The sequence below is a fragment of the Harpia harpyja genome, unplaced genomic scaffold, assembly GCF_026419915.1.
Source record: "Harpia harpyja isolate bHarHar1 unplaced genomic scaffold, bHarHar1 primary haplotype scaffold_47a, whole genome shotgun sequence".
Taxonomy (NCBI): domain Eukaryota; kingdom Metazoa; phylum Chordata; class Aves; order Accipitriformes; family Accipitridae; genus Harpia; species Harpia harpyja.
In genome coordinates, this window is record NW_026293404.1 from 1,247,174 (window position 1) to 1,262,202 (window position 15,029).

The 15,029-nt window shown below is 59.6% G+C and overlaps 1 protein-coding gene and 1 long non-coding RNA gene across 2 annotated transcripts; both read right to left on the reverse strand.

Annotated features, from left to right (window-relative positions):
• Nucleotides 1-5,312: 5,312 nt before the first annotated feature.
• Nucleotides 5,313-6,656, reverse strand: LOC128138497 (uncharacterized). The gene is made up of 4 exons (XR_008234038.1): nucleotides 6,524-6,656; nucleotides 5,994-6,096; nucleotides 5,602-5,661; nucleotides 5,313-5,391 (listed from the first exon to the last, which is right to left on the reverse strand). It is a non-coding gene; the product is annotated as an uncharacterized LOC128138497 (long non-coding RNA).
• A 67-nt stretch (nucleotides 6,657-6,723) lies between these two features.
• On the reverse strand, nucleotides 6,724-14,237 carry LOC128138470 (maestro heat-like repeat family member 5). Its single transcript, XM_052779722.1, has 15 exons — nucleotides 14,179-14,237; nucleotides 13,834-13,959; nucleotides 13,445-13,524; nucleotides 13,006-13,126; nucleotides 12,595-12,684; nucleotides 12,158-12,262; nucleotides 11,541-11,721; nucleotides 10,824-10,921; nucleotides 10,213-10,362; nucleotides 9,840-9,994; nucleotides 9,333-9,480; nucleotides 8,836-8,973; nucleotides 8,208-8,384; nucleotides 7,387-7,542; nucleotides 6,724-6,927 (listed from the first exon to the last, which is right to left on the reverse strand). Exons 1-15 carry the CDS (start codon nucleotides 14,215-14,217, stop codon nucleotides 6,724-6,726), a joined length of 1,968 nt encoding a protein of 655 aa, XP_052635682.1. The 5' UTR covers nucleotides 14,218-14,237.
• Nucleotides 14,238-15,029: the final 792 nt, after the last annotated feature.

The window sequence follows — 15,029 nt, forward strand, 5'->3', positions numbered from 1 at the left end:
CCAAAGTCTGATTTGGAAGGTCCAAACTCTCTTTACAGAGTCCAAATCTGAATTTCTAGGGTCCAAAGCCTCATTTTTACTATCCAAAGTGTTAGCCTTCCAAAGCCTCCCATTATGCTCCAAAAATGCCTTTTTTCAGGGTCCAAAGCTGCTTTTTGAGTATCCAGTCAGGCATTTTTAGGGTCCGAGCCACATCCGGACTATCCAAAGCCTCATTTGGGGGGGTCCAAAGTTCCAGGTTTTGCGCTTTTAAGGTTCAAAGATGCATTTTCAGGGCCCAGAGCATCATTTTTGTGCTCCAAAGTCTGATTTGGAAGGTCCAAAGCCTCATTTGTAGAGTCCAAAGCTGCATTTCTAGGGTCCAAAATCTTCATTTGCCTTCCAAATGCTCATTTTAGGCTCCAAACCCCTCGTTTTCAGGGTGCAAAGGCTTAGTTTTAGTTTGCAGAGTCTAATGTTCAGGGTCCAAAGCATCAGTTTTCGATTCCAGACAGGCATTTTTAGGGTCCAAACCACATGTGGAGTGTCCAAGCCCTTATTTGGAGGGTCCACAGTTCCAGGGTTCACGCTTTTAAAGTTCAAAGATGCATTTTCAGGGCCCAGAGCATCATTTTTGTGCCCCAAAGTCTGATTTGGAAGGTCCAACTCTCTTTACAGAGTCCAAATCTGAATTTCTAGGGTCCAAAGCCTCATTTTTACTATCCAAAGTGTTAGCCCTCCAAAGCCTCACATTATGCTCCAAAAATGCCTTTTTTCAGGGTCCAAAGCTGCTTTTTGAGTATCCAGTCAGGCATTTTTAGGGTCCGAGCCACATCCAGACTGTCCAAAGCCTCATTTGGAGGGGTCCAAAGTTCCAGGGTTTGCGCTTTTAAGGTTCAACGATGCATTTTCAGGGCCCAGAGCATCATTTTTGTGCCCCAAAGTCTGATTTGGAAGGTCCAAACTCTCTTTACAGAGTCCAAATCTGAATTTCTAGGGTCCAAAGCCTCATTTTTACTATCCAAAGTGTTAGCCTTCCAAAGCCTCCCATTATGCTCCAAAAATGCCTTTTTTCAGGGTCCAAAGCTGCTTTTTGAGTATCCAGTCAGGCATTTTTAGGGTCCGAGCCACATCCGGACTGTCCAAAGCCTCATTTGGGGGGGTCCAAAGTTCCAGGTTTTGCGCTTTTAAGGTTCAAAGATGCATTTTCAGGGCCCAGAGCATCATTTTTGTGCTCCAAAGTCTGATTTGGAAGGTCCAAAGCCTCATTTGTAGAGTCCAAAGCTGCATTTCTAGGGTCCAAAATCTTCATTTGCCTTCCAAATGCTCATTTTAGGCTCCAAACCCCTCGTTTTCAGGGTGCAAAGGCTTAGTTTTAGTTTGCAGAGTCTAATGTTCAGGGTCCAAAGCATCAGTTTTCGATTCCAGACAGGCATTTTTAGGGTCCAAACCACATGTGGAGTGTCCAAGCCCTTATTTGGAGGGTCCACAGTTCCAGGGTTCACGCTTTTAAGGTTCAAAGATGCATTTTCAGGGCCCAGAGCATCATTTTGAAGCCCCAAAGTCTGATTTGGAAGGTCCAAAGCCTCATTGGTCGACTCCAAAGCCACATTTCTAGGGTCCAAGCCTCATTTTTACTTTCTAAAGCCTCATTTTAGGCAACAAACCCCTCATTTTGAGAGTGTAAAGGCTCATTTTATCTTCAACCGTCGCATTTTCAGGGTCCCATGCCATTTTTTAGCGTCCAGACAGGCATTTTTAGGGTGCAAGGCACATCTGGAGTGTCCAAGCCCTCATTTGGAGGGTCCAAAGTTCCAGGGTTCACGCTTTTAAAGTTCAAAGATGCATTTTCAGGGCCCAGAGCATCATTTTTGTGCCCCAAAGTCTGATTTGGAAGGTCCAACTCTCTTTACAGAGTCCAAATCTGAATTTCTAGGGTCCAAAGCCTCATTTTTACTATCCAAAGTGTTAGCCCTCCAAAGCCTCACATTATGCTCCAAAAATGCCTTTTTTCAGGGTCCAAAGCTGCTTTTTGAGTATCCAGTCAGGCATTTTTAGGGTCCGAGCCACATCCAGACTGTCCAAAGCCTCATTTGGAGGGGTCCAAAGTTCCAGGGTTTGCGCTTTTAAGGTTCAACGATGCATTTTCAGGGCCCAGAGCATCATTTTTGTGCCCCAAAGTCTGATTTGGAAGGTCCAAACTCTCTTTACAGAGTCCAAATCTGAATTTCTAGGGTCCAAAGCCTCATTTTTACTATCCAAAGTGTTAGCCTTCCATAGCCTCCCATTATGCTCCAAAAATGCCTTTTTTCAGGGTCCAAAGCTGCTTTTTGAGTATCCAGTCAGGCATTTTTAGGGTCCGAGCCACATCCGGACTATCCAAAGCCTCATTTGGGGGGGTCCAAAGTTCCAGGTTTTGCGCTTTTAAGGTTCAAAGATGCATTTTCAGGGCCCAGAGCATCATTTTTGTGCTCCAAAGTCTGATTTGGAAGGTCCAAAGCCTCATTTGTAGAGTCCAAAGCTGCATTTCTAGGGTCCAAAGTCTTCATTTGCCTTCCAAATGCTCATTTTAGGCTCCAAACCCCTCGTTTTCAGGGTGCAAAGGCTTAGTTTTAGTTTGCAGAGTCTAATGTTCAGGGTCCAAAGCATCAGTTTTCGATTCCAGACAGGCATTTTTAGGGTCCAAACCACATGTGGAGTGTCCAAGCCCTTATTTGGAGGGTCCAAAGTTCCAGGGTTCATGCTTTTAAGGTTCAAAGATGCATTTTCAGGGCCCAGAGCATCATTTTGAAGCCCCAAAGTCTGATTTGGAAGGTCCAACTGTCTTTACAGAGTCCAAATCTGAATTTCTAGGGTCCAAAGCCTCATTTTTACTATCCAAAGTGTTAGCCTTCCAAAGCCTCACATTATGCTCTAAAAATGCCTTTTTTCAGGGTCCAAAGCTGCTTTTTGAGTATCCAGTCAGGCATTTTTAGGGTCCGAGCCACATCCGGACTGTCCAAAGCCTCATTTGGAGGGGTCCAAAGTTCCAGGGTTTGCGCTTTTAAGGTTCAAAGATGCATTTTCAGGGCCCAGAGCATCATTTTGAAGCCCCAAAGTCTGATTTGGAAGGTCCAAATCCTCATTGGTCAACTCCAAAGCCACATTTCTAGGGTCCAAGCCTCATTTTTACTTTCTAAAGCCTCATTTTAGGCAACAAACCCCTCATTTTTAGAGTGTAAAGGCTCATTTTATTTTCAACAGTCGCATTTTCAGGGTCCAATGCCATTTATTAGCGTCCAGACAGGCATTTTTAGGGTCCAAGCCACATCTGGAGTGTCCAAGCCCTCATTTGGAGGGTCCAGAGTTCCAGGGTTCACGCTTTTAAGGTTCAAAGATGCATTTTCAGGGCCCAGAGCATCATTTTTATGCCCCAAAGTCTGATTTGGAAGGTCCAAAGCCTCATTGGTCGAGTCCAAAGCCACATTACTAGGGTCCAGAGCCTCCTTTTTACTTTCCAAAGTCTTACTCTTGTCTTACAAAGCCGCATTTTAGGCTCCAAAGCCCTCTTTTTCAAGGCCCAAAGGCTCACTCTTAGTCTGCACAGTCTCATTTCAGGGTCCAAAGCCTCTTTTTTTAGCATCCAGACAGGCATCCTTCGCGCCCGAGCCGCCTCTGGAGGGTCCGAGCCCTCATTTGGGGGGCCCAAAGCCCCCTTGGAATGAAAGGCTACGTAAGGGGGGAGGGAGAGAGGGGGCAGGGGTGGCAGGGGCGATAGGGGCCCTGGGCCTGGGCTGGGGGCTGCTGGGCTCGGGGCAGGCCCCGCGGGTGCCATGTCGAAGCTGGGTCTGGTCCCCAGCGTAGCTCGCATTCTTCTCCCATCGCCCAGCACAGGTGGGGAGGGCTGTCAGTCTCCTCTCTTGAGGTGATGCTGCCTCGGATTGGTCCCCTCGGCTGTCACTGTGCCCCGGTTTGGGGCCTGCCCTTCCCTGAGGGCTGCCTCGGATTGGGCCACAGGGCTGCCCAGGCGCAGTTCACCTGAGGTGATGCTCTCTGTGATTGGCTGCCTGGGCTGTCAGTGTGCCGAGGTGTGCTGCCCGCCCTCCCCTGAGGTGACGTTTCCTCCGATTGGCTGCTTGGGATTTCTCCCTCGCTCCTCCCATCCAATGATGGGTCAGACCGCTTATCCATCATCTTTGTGCTGCTCTACTGCCAGCTAGGATTGGTGGAGCCGGCGTGCCCTGCCCCCCAGTACCCAGCTTTTTCCACTCCTGCCACCTTTCCTGCAGGCCCTGAACCTTGACTGGTTGGTTACAGATCAATCACGTGCCTTGCCTACCTGCCCCCCCACCCTCCTCAAACGTGATTGGCTGTCCCGGGTCCACTGACTCCCCCCAGACTGCTGGGTGGACGTTGCCAGGCGACGAGCTCCACCTTGAGGGCTTGGAGCCTCAAATGGAACTGCGGGCCCTGAGGAAAGGCTGTGGGCCATCCAAGGCGGGTTTAGACCCTAAAACTGAGGATTTTGGCCCGAAACATGAGGCTCTGGGCACTACAAAGGATGGGCAAGATGCTACAGTTGACGCTTGGGACCCTGCGAAGGAGGGGAGCCTCTTGGTTCCTCTGCCCTTTGCACCAGGGTGCCGTCTGTGGGGCAGGACTCTGGGCTCAGGGAGAGGGAAGCTTCCCGTGGCCCACGGGCAAGGCTGTGCCAGCCCAGAGCGCGCAGGAGGTGCCCAGAGCCACCTCTGAAGACCGGGACCGAGAGAAGACTGGCCAGCTTGGCAGAGCGTGGGTGCCTTTTCCTGCCCTGGGCTGTCTCTGGAGGGGCCAGGTTGCCTAAAGCTTCTCTCCTCCTCCCCTCCGGGTTTTTGTGGTCCAGCGGGGCAGCTGGGGCTCTGTTGCAAGGGCACCCTGAGTCAGCGTGTGCTGGGCTGCCACGGGCTGCTGGAAAGGGAGGGCGTTGGGCAGCTCTCCGGGCAGCCCTGCTTCTTCTGGGGGCTGCCATTTCCCCTTCGCCCTCCACCCCCCTAAAGAAAAGATTTCTGCAGCAGGAGGACAAACACAGCGACTTCTCGGGGAGAGCCTGGCCGAGGGGTGAACTTGTCAAACAAGACTGTGGCCAAGGTGTGCTGAGGGATGAGCTGTCCGGCAGGCAGCGGCAGAGGGCAGGAACGGCGCTGCCTGCTCCGCCCGCTCGGGGCGCTCCCCTCCCCGCAGGAAGGAGACCACAGCACTGGGTTGGCTGATGCAGCTTTAATTTTCCATTTTCCCAAGGAGACCTTCACTTTTCCCTGGCTTTGCAGGGCCAGCAGCACAGCGCCCTGGTCCATCCTGATGCTGGCCGCTTCCCTGGAGAACCCACGATCAGCATGGTCTGAGCTGCCAGCGAACAGATGGAGGGCTCGATGTCTTCCTGCAAGGGCTTGAGGGCTGCGACAGAAAGAAACGGAGCAGAGATGAAACCCCCGTGTCTCCAGAGACCCCCGGGCATCCCCTCCGGAGCACGCCAGCCCCACCCGGCTCTGTCCCTGGCCCCCGAGATGTTCCCCTGGCCCCGAAGCGTTTCCCTGGAGCAGGGCAAGGCATGGCCGCATCCGTCCCAGGTCTGTTCCTAGCCCCACAAGCACTGCCCCCGCTCACCATCACAGACTTCACGCAGCCGCTCCGCACTTTGGTCCCTCAGGTGCCGCGCGGCAAGCCCTAGGCACAGAGCGTCGTCAGACCTCTTGCTCCCCAGCACTCTCCCAGCAGCACAGAGCCCGGCCCTGCCGGCTCGGCTGCACGGCCTCCTCCCCCTCAGCAGGGTGACCCCAGGGAAGGACAGCACCCGAGGCAGGGGGGGACTGAGCAAGGCGGCCAGCAGGCTCACTTGCACGGGCAGGGGTGGGAGGGAAGCGCAGAGCCCCTGTCTGCCCAGGCCCTGCACGGGGCAGCCGGGGCTCTGGCAGCCCCAGGCTGCTCCTTGCTGCCAGTGCAGTGGCTGGGAGCGGGGCCAGGCTGCCAGAAGACGGATTCCAGGGGCTGTGGCTTACCGGTGAACCTGACGGCCTCCTCTCGCACGGTGGCCTGAGCATCCTTCAGGTACAGCAGGCTCTGCCACAGGTAATCTTCCACCCTGTTCCTGTCCTGCACCAGCTGGAGAGAGCACAAGGGCACGGGGCTGGCACAGACCCTCCCCAGCCAGCCAGAGCAGTCCCTCCTCCCAGCACCCCCTTCCCCTGCCAGGCCTTTCCTGTCACCCAGCCGGGAGCCCTGTGGGGCCGAGGTCCAGAAAGAGCCGCACGCAGAGGGGGCCCAGCGGTACTGAGACCCCTCCATCCTGCTGCCCGGGCCCAGATGGGCCGGGGTCACCTTCAGCACCCTGGGGTGTGTGCGGGGAGGGCAGAGAGTCCTGGAGAAGAGCCCTTGAGGGCAGGGAAGGAGGATGCAGCTCCAGGCTCTGGGCTCTCGGCTCCGGGCTGGAGCAGGGCAGGGGAGGCACAGCTGCACAGCCCACCCCGCGGGCACGTGGGGCAGCCCTCATCCAGCCTGGCCCTGCCTGGGGCTTGGGGGTTGTCCTCACCAAGCACTCTCCAATCCTCCATGCCTGCTCCGTCTGGGTCAGGTACTTGAGCTGCTTCTGCTCCAGGAATTCCGCAGCAGATAGGAGGGCTTCCCTGGAGGCCTGCAGTGCAGCAGAGGCTGGGAGATGTCACCACAGCCCTAGGAAGGAGACCTGGCGTCCCCTGCTTCTTGGCAAGGCTCCGGACTGTTCCCAGCCCGTTATGGGAAGAGGCGGCGGGGGCCCGAGTCTGAACTGGATTCAATTCCCGGGGCAGGGACACGGGGCAGCCACCACCTCAGGTATCTCATGCTGCCAGCTAGCAGAACAGAGATCCTCAAGAGCTGCTGAGCGGCTGCCAGGGCTGGGGGCAGACTGGAGGGCAAGGGGACCTCGGTGAGCGGGGTTTTGTTCCTGCAGCGATCCTGCCCTCAGGAAGCTGGGACATGGCCCGGCGCAAACATCTGGGGGGCTCTTGGGCACAGCCCTGGGGGCTCAAAGCCCTGGCCTCCGACGCCTGCAGGGACGCCTGTAGGGACTTGCGTGCTCGGTGGCCACAGGCTGCTGCTGAGCCCTGCTGGAGGAGGTGGGGCAGGTGTTGGAAACGTCCGTGCCGGCTTCTCTGCCCCTGCTCACGCTGCGGGGACCTTCCTCAGAGCTGTGCCGGAGGAGGGCTGCATGGGGGGAGGAGGAAGGCAGCGGTGGGCCTGGTGCAGGGAAGGAGGGGAGCTCTGCCCTGTGCTCAGTGACTCAAGCGGTGGGACCCTGAGGTGGCACATATTCCTAGGCTCCGACTGTCAGCAGCCCTTGCCCCTCGTGCCCAGATCGCCCCCGTGGTGTCAGCACACCCTTCCTCGCGTCCCTGGTCGGGTTTGAATCTGTACCTTGGCCACACTCTGGGTCTGGTCACTCATGTGAAAGAGCAGTGGGAGCAGGCCCCGCTGCACGTTCTTCCTCATTTGTCTCCTGTGTCTCCACACCACCATCTGCATGATGTCTCCGAAGAGGCGGAGGGAGGACTCTCGCAGCTGGCTGGACGCCTGCTCGGGAGGAAGACGGGAGAACTTCAGCAACAGCCGCTCCCTGCCCACGGTGAGCAAGGGCTTTAGCGTGGCTGATGTGAGGGGAGATGCTCCGGCGTCGGGTTCTGAACACGGGATCTGTGGACCAGATCTGCAGCAGTGGCTGAACGGCCCCGGGCCCGTGAAAGGCCACGCAAGAGGTTTCCATCAGGCGGTGCCTGTGCCTCCGAGTGCTCCCCTAGCCACCCAGCATTCACCGCCAGCCGCACCAGCCACGCCAGCACAGAGCTCCCCGGGGACGGGCTGAGGAGGAGACCAGGCTGGCCCTCGTCAACGCCTCTGGGGCACCCGCTGCCGGCTCAGCCTCGGCCCCCCTGCTACAATGCCTGGGCAGAACGTCTGGTCCTGCCTGGCAGCGCAGCCAGGGGAGCCCTCGGGGCTCTGAGAGCAGCTCTTGGCCTGCTGGTGCTTTGTCCAGGGGCCGGGCTGGGACCCAGCCCAGGGTCTCAAGGTCGCCCGGAGGCATCAACTTGTCCGGGAGAAGCCATGCTGGGCTGCAGAGCCCAGGGGAGAGTGCAGAGAGGAGCAGCCCTGCCTGAGTGCCGACCGCAGGGCTCGGCTGACAGGCAGCTTTCCTTGCAGCGTGCCCATCGCCGTGGCTCAGGCTCCTGCAGCAGCCTTACGTTGCTGAAGAGCGGCAGGAGCTTCACTGCCAGCTTCAGAGCGATGGGACTGGCCTCCTCCCTCGTCATATGACCCAGTACGTTTCTGAAGACAAGCAGGGCCTTCATCTGGATATCTTCACTGACATACTGCAGGGTCTTCAGAATGTCTTCCAGCAGGACCTTCATTTTTCTTGCCTGTATGAAACACACCATTTCCTTTCTGCGAAGCGGTGAAAGACCACCCTGGCAAAAATGCTCCAGTCTCTGAGCACCAGCCTCCCGTCCAGCTTGCCGGCAGCAGGCACGGGAATTGCTGCAGCAGCCTCCTGGCCGGCGGTGGCCATGGGCACACTAATGGGGATGCGGGGAGAGCGAGGGGAGGAAAGGGAGGCTAGGAGAGCAAAGACTCTGTGTCCCCTGCTCAGCCGCGCCCTTTTCCGACCAGCCCAAAGCGCAGATGAGTTGGTAGCCAACCCTCTGTGCCCAGAGAGCTCCCCAGGAAGCCAGCAGGCCACGTCATGGCAGGGAAGGCGTTTGGAGCCGGCACCCCACCTCCTGACTCCCAGCCAAGGCCAAGCCACCGCGTTACCCACTGCCCCAGCCTCCAGGCTGCCAATGTGGCTCCACTCGACTATGCCCCACTCACCATCTCGGGGCTCTGCGACAGCGTGATGAGGCCTTGGAGCACCAGCGAGATCACCTCCAGGCTCTCATCCCTCAAAGACTCCCAGAAACGGGCCGCGGCAGCAAAGGTCTCTGATGGAAGGTTGCTGGCGGCGATTATCTGAAACAGAGACGGCAGTGAGAGACTGGCAGAGCCTGCGGGCTCCCCGCACCGTGTGGCTCCTGGTTCCCACTGGCAGCTCAGGGCAAGGGCACTGGGGCCAGAAAGCCCGTCCTGGGGGCAGCTCTGCCTGCGGAGGGCCACTTGGCCGCCCCCATGCCCTGTGCCTCGCTGCACACCGCACAGCGTCTTTGTTGGCTCCTCCTGTCCTCTGACCATCATCAGCCTCTTGTTCGAACGCCTCTGAGGAGCAACTGAGCAGCGTTTGGGGGCAGATGGGAGGGGAGAGGGCTGTGCCTGTTTCCCTCGAGAGGCACGCACAGCCCTGCAGGTGAGCAAGGTTTGCTCTGGTCACTCACGGCCAGGCAGAGGATGCTGCTGTCCTCTGTCATGGTGCCAAACAGCATGTGGATCCGCTGCTTCCAGTATTCTCTGTGCAGCTCCCTCAAGACCTTCTCCAAAGGCTGGAGCAGGGAGAACAACACCTTCCACACGGCCAGGGCAGCACTGCAGACCCAGAGCGCTCTGTCAGCAGGGCTGCCTCGGCCACCGTGCCGGGTCCTGCAACCCTGGGTCTGCCTGCCCCCGTGGATTGGAGTGCCTGGGGGCCCTGCCTGTGCCGGCAGGAGAGGGCTGCGGTGGTGTTCCCTGTGGGGCAGGGGGGAGCCCGGTGGCGGGGCTGTGGGCTGGCTTGGCCAGCTTTGGCTGCTGCGGGCCTGGCCGACCCAGCGGAGCCGGAGGGCGTGGTGGGATGGAGGGCCCTGCTCCTTGGGGATGTCCTGCAGTTTTCTGTGGGTCTGGCAGCCAGAGTCTCCGGGCCCCTCTCCCCATGTGGAACAAGCCCTCAGGGCTGTTGGGGCCGGTACCTGTCATCTAGTTTAGAGTACTTCAACAGGCTTATGACCACTTCGCTGGGGTACTGGCTGGTCAGCAGGAGAACCAGTGAGTCTATGCTGTGCCTGGCTGGCTCCGTGCAGATGTGCTCCAGGTTTTTGTGGATGCTGCCCATGATCTTTGGCACCTGGAGGGGACACAGGTGAGGATGGTGCTGCCACTGGAGTGCAACCATTTCCCCAGCTGCTGCCACTGAAACTGCTGCCCTTCCCATCCCTCTCTGCTGGCTTAAGGGAGCTGCAGCTTGGGAAGGGAGCTGCAGCTTGGGAAGGGAGGGAGGGAGGAAAAGAACGAGCAACCCTGAAAGGGCTTGTGGGCAGGGAAATCCAGCCACAGGCTGCTTACGTCCATCAGCCAGGAGTCAGGGTCTTTCATGGCTTCATCCAGCATGCTGCTGGCCCCCTCCTTGTCAGAAGTGCTGGTGTCTGTCATGGCCTCGATGGCCGTGAGGATGACATCTGTCTTCTCCCCAGGTTTGAGGTATTTTCCAAACGCCTATGGGAGGGAGGGAGGGAGGAAGGAAGGGAGGGAGGGAAGACGTATCACACCGAACGCCCTGGTGGTGATGCTTAGCTGAGCCATGAGAGCAGCTCTGGCAAGAGAGGCCCGGCAGCGCTGTCAGCAGTGCCTGCAGGAAAGCTGGCAGCAGGGGCTGCAGTCACTGCACAGGGGAGGATGAGAACAGAGGGCCCTCAGGGTGAGGGAGGAGGGTTCGGTCGTGGGCACAGTGTGCTGGCCCTAGAGAGAACCAGGGCTTGCTGGAGGCCAGGAGGGCCGGAGCTGCTGCTGGGACACTGGAGTGCTGCCCTCACATCGTCCCTGCTTGGGGACAGCAGGAACCCTCTCACCAGGGACACTGAGGCCATGCCAGCCCCGCTGACTCTGGGTCCCTTTGCTCGCACAGTTCCCCTGCCGATGCCACGGACAGGAGCCCCAGCAAGGGGAGAGCTCATTACCTTGGTCAAGTCCCCGGTGCTGTGCAAAGAAAGACAGGAGGTGCCGGCAGCTCCCCACACGCTTTGGTGCTGTGGACTATCCTCTGGCCACGCACTGCCTAAACAGGGGAGAAACACTGCAGAGTCGTTAGGACTCCACCTCTTTGCCAAAAAGAGCTTTGGACTGGGAACAGCGGAGGAGGGAGGCTATGACCCATGGTCGGGGAGGAGGTGGTGGGCAGGGGTGTAAAGCAAAGGGTGACGGGCGACGGGAACAAGATGGGAACATTGCTCAGGAATGATGGAGAAGGACTAGGAGAAGGGGCGGCTTCTTGCTACAGGCACTGGAGGGAGCAGCTGGCGTGACGCCCAGCTGGATCTGCTCTTCACTGATAGGGAAGAAGTGGTTGTGGGATGTGGTCATCGAGGGTGGCTGTGGCTGCGGCTGCAGGGCCCAGGAAACAGCCAGGGTTGAGATCCTGGGAGGAGTGAGGAAGGAGAGCAGCAGAGAACAGATCCTGGACTTCAGGTGAGCATTCAGCTTCTGCAGCAAAATGAGAGTTGGGATGCTACAGAAAGCAGCTGTGAAGGGCAAAGGAGGTCAGGGAAGCTGGCCGACTTTCAGGGACAGCCTCCACCAAGCACCGGAACAGTCCATCGCAATGCTCACGAAAACAAGCAGACATAGCAAAAGATGTGTGCGTGTGGAGGGACGCAGCCCACCAGAGCTTCTCTTACATCTTTGCTGCAGGAGGAATATCAAGAGGAGGTAAAGAGCATCCAAGGCGGCACAGCTGGTGTCTTTGTCCTTGCAAGAGCTGAGAAGGATGAGATGTCCCAGCAGCTGTCCCAGCTTGGGGATATGGAAGCCTCTGTAGCAGGCAGGGCAGTCCTCCTCTCTTCCAAAGGGGCGCCAGGCCTGGGCGAGGGAGGCAGAACATCAGAAGGGCTGGGGGGCAGCAGCTCGGGCCAAAGCCGTGAAGCCAAGAGTCCCCCTGGGCTGGATGCCCGGTGAGTCAGCGCTTTGCAGGGCCCCGCCGGCCCCGGCTCCCAGAGCAGCTAGAGCTGGGCAGCATCCCTGCGCAGGGAGAGCTGCCAGGCCTGGGCTCCCGCCATGCTCCTGGGGCAGTCCTGTCCTGCGCAGGACTGAGGGCAGAGCTGGCTCCTGGCAGAGAGGGGACTGGGGATTGAAGAGCCTGGGGAAAGGAGGGGCCGAGAGCCCTGCTTCAGGGCAGAGCCTTGCTGAGTGCCCTGACCTGTGCCCCGACTTGCCTCGCAGGCACCCCCGAGCTGCAGGCTGCTCTGGCGTGCAGGGAAGGGGAGACGGCCTGGCCGGAGGGGGCCTGGCTCCTTACCTCCAGTGAGGAATATCTGGCCATCAAATAGATCAGCATCCCAATCCTCCTCACGGCCCTCTCGCGCGCCGCCGCGCTCTGGGACTTGGTGAAGGTCAGCAGCATCTGGGAGGAGAGAAGCTGCTGGTGTGCCCTGGGAGCTGACGCCTGTGCCAGCAGAAGCAGCACTGCTGAACTCCCGGCTGGACTAATTTCATTTTCATGACACAAGAGGACTCCGCAGAGGGGAAGGGGACTTTGCCTGTAGCCAGGTGACAGTGGGCTCCGGAAGAGCACAGTGGGCAGCCCCTGGGTCCCCCACGGGAGGTTGGCACCCTCCCTGCAGTGTGGTCTGTGCGTGGCACTGGGGTGAGGACTGTCCGCTCAAGAGTGGACACGCTCTGTCCCCCAGGGTGGAGAACAGCCTCTGCGAATCCCATGCTTTGCCCGTGCCAGACCTGCAAGATTGTCTGCAGCTCCTGGCTGAGTCTGGAGGCAGGAGAGCTGAGTACCAACGTCTGCAGCATGCAGTCCATGGCGTGCAGGGTCTGCAAGGAGGACAAAGGGTGGGGGCAGTCTTTTGGCGGTCCCTCTTACCTGCAGGAGACAGATCCGAACTCCCCGTTCAAGGGGAGGACGCCCGCGCTGCCTCACGGTGCCCGGGAGAGGCTTCAGGCCAGACAAGCTGCTGTGGGCAGTGCAGCCTGAGGCACTGGATGTGGCCAGGCCCGTGGGAAGGGGGCAAAGAGCAAGGGTGGGAAAGCAAAGCCAAGAGCCTGCCTTGCCTTGCATGTCCAGCTGTCTCTCGGCACAGGGCGACCGGGGGCCCCAGGGGACCCTAGAGCTCCTGGGGCTCACCCAGCCCTTACCTCGTGGTAGAGGGAAGTGTCCAAGCCCTGCATGTCCTCTTTTGGAGGAAGGCAGAAGACGCTGCTGAAGCAGGCGTTTAAGAGGCGCATCTTTTGGTGCTCCGGCACCATCTCCATTGAGCTGCAGAGAGAGGGGCCTGTCGGACACAGGTGCCGGGAGTGGTGCCTCCAGGCGCCTTTGGGGAAGGGGTCCCTGGGAAGGACGGAGGCCGTGGGGGGAGCCCTGCCTGGAGGCACCTTCTCCCTCCCTGACACTGGCCTGGGCCAGAGGACAGTCCTTGATGCCTCCCGCCCTCCGGACAAGCCCCGCGCAGGGGAGAGCAGAGTTCCTGCAGACGGCACCGTCTGACTCTGCCCAGATGGGGGCTGCCCCCCCCAGCCAGGCCCAGGGCTGCTGGCTGCGGAGAGGTGGCAGCCAAAGCAGGGGCTGGGCAAGTACCTCAAGGCAGAGATGGCAAGCATGGCTTGCTGCCGCACTGCCGTGCGCAGGTGATCCCTGGGCTCCTCTTTCAGCAGCACCTGCAGAGCGCAGCCAGGATGGGACCTGTCAGCCGCCAGCACCCAGTGCCAGCAGATCTGGCACTGGTCGGCAGGGCTGGCAGAGCCCCTCTGGCCCCAGCCCGGTGCCGGCCCCCAGAATGCCCCCCTTCCTCCCCCGGTGCTGGGGTCTCTGCTGGCAGGGCTTCTCCATGGAAACCATGTCCCCCGAGGGGCAGCTCGGTGTCCACGCATGCTCGCCACCCCCCGTCCCCACTTTAGCGCTGTCATCACAGCGTGCCGGTGCCCGGGGGCCTTGCCCCCGGCCAAACCCGCCGGGTGTCGCCTCACCATGATACTCCCTGCCAGCTCATCTCCGTGGCAGAAGACATCCAGGCCCTGTGACGAGCCCTGGTGCCTGGTGGCTCTGCAGATCGTGCGGATGCTCTGGAGAAAATGCATCTTCTGGGTCTCGTCCTGGCAGCCGGGGGACAGGGAGACAAAGGGGTAGCATGAGAGGGGGAGACACATGGCCAGCTCGACCAGAGCACAGGGGGGTGCGGTGCCTTGTGGAGGACCTGGCGGGGAGTCGCTCTGCCCAGCCGGCAGCCCTCCAGCAGCCTGGCAGCAGGCAGCAGAGCTGGGGGGGCCATCAGGAGACGCAGGCAGAGCTGGCAGGGAAATGACTGCGGCTACCTTTTCGGTGCTCGGGAGGAAAGCCTGGATGCAGTGCATGGTTTCCTCTTCCTCTTCATAGGCAGATAGCCAGCTGCCATCTAGTCAAGGAGCAGAGCAAGGAGGGCTGTCGAGAGGGCTCCAAGGCAGGAGAGAGCAGAAGAAGGAGCTCTGCCCTCCGTGCAGCCCCGTGCCCGCTCCTCTGGCGCAGTCTCCCTGGAGGTGTTTGGGCTTGAGGGTGCCCGGCAAAAGGGCTGCGATGTTGGGGCGTGACGTGGCAGGAAAAGCCCCGAGTTCATCGGGCTGAGGAAATCCCTTGCAGACGGGCAAGGTCCCCGTCCCACAGCATCGCTGCCTCCTGGCAGCCCAGCTGCCTCTCGCTGCCCGTCCCCTGGAGAAGGAACCGGGTCCCTTCTGCTCTCTCCCCCCCGGGGGTGGCTGTGCTGGGGCCGGCTCCCAGCCCTGAGCTGACCCAGCATTTTGCCGTGCCCCCCGACCGCTGGACTCCCGCTGCCGGCATGCCGGGGAAACGGGAGCCTGGCATTGAGCAGGGTGCGCTCGCTGGCCCCATCCCTACTCCCAGCCCAGAGGCCACTCACTCACCAGTCTGCAGCAGCTGGACCGTGGACACCCTGTAGAGCTCTAGGGGAGAGCTGCTCTCCCAGGGAGCCCTGTCCTCCTCCCAGGCTGCCCTGTCCTCCTCCCAGGCTGGCCTGGGGCGGCTGGGGGGTCTCTCCGCCATCCTGCAGGACGGAGGAAAGGGATAGGGGTGGGGAAGGGGGAAGCTTTGGCAGAACGCCTCGGCGCCGCGGGGCTGCCGGGGGCGGCGGGGAAAGACGGGGGCTGTGCTCAGGGGCTCCTCGCCACTCCCG

Bases quoted from the DNA above. Each gene is read 5' to 3' on its own strand.
- LOC128138470 (XM_052779722.1), bottom strand. From the start codon at position 14,217: ATGCACTGCATCCAGGCTTTCCTCCCGAGCACCGAAAAG. The intron at 13,127-13,444 runs GTACTTGCCCAG...CTCTCTCTGCAG, and splicing joins CTTGCCATCTCTGCCTTGAG to CTCAATGGAGATGGTGCCGG. The intron at 12,685-13,005 runs GTAAGGGCTGGG...TCCTCCTTGCAG, and splicing joins ACACTTCCCTCTACCACGAG to ACCCTGCACGCCATGGACTG.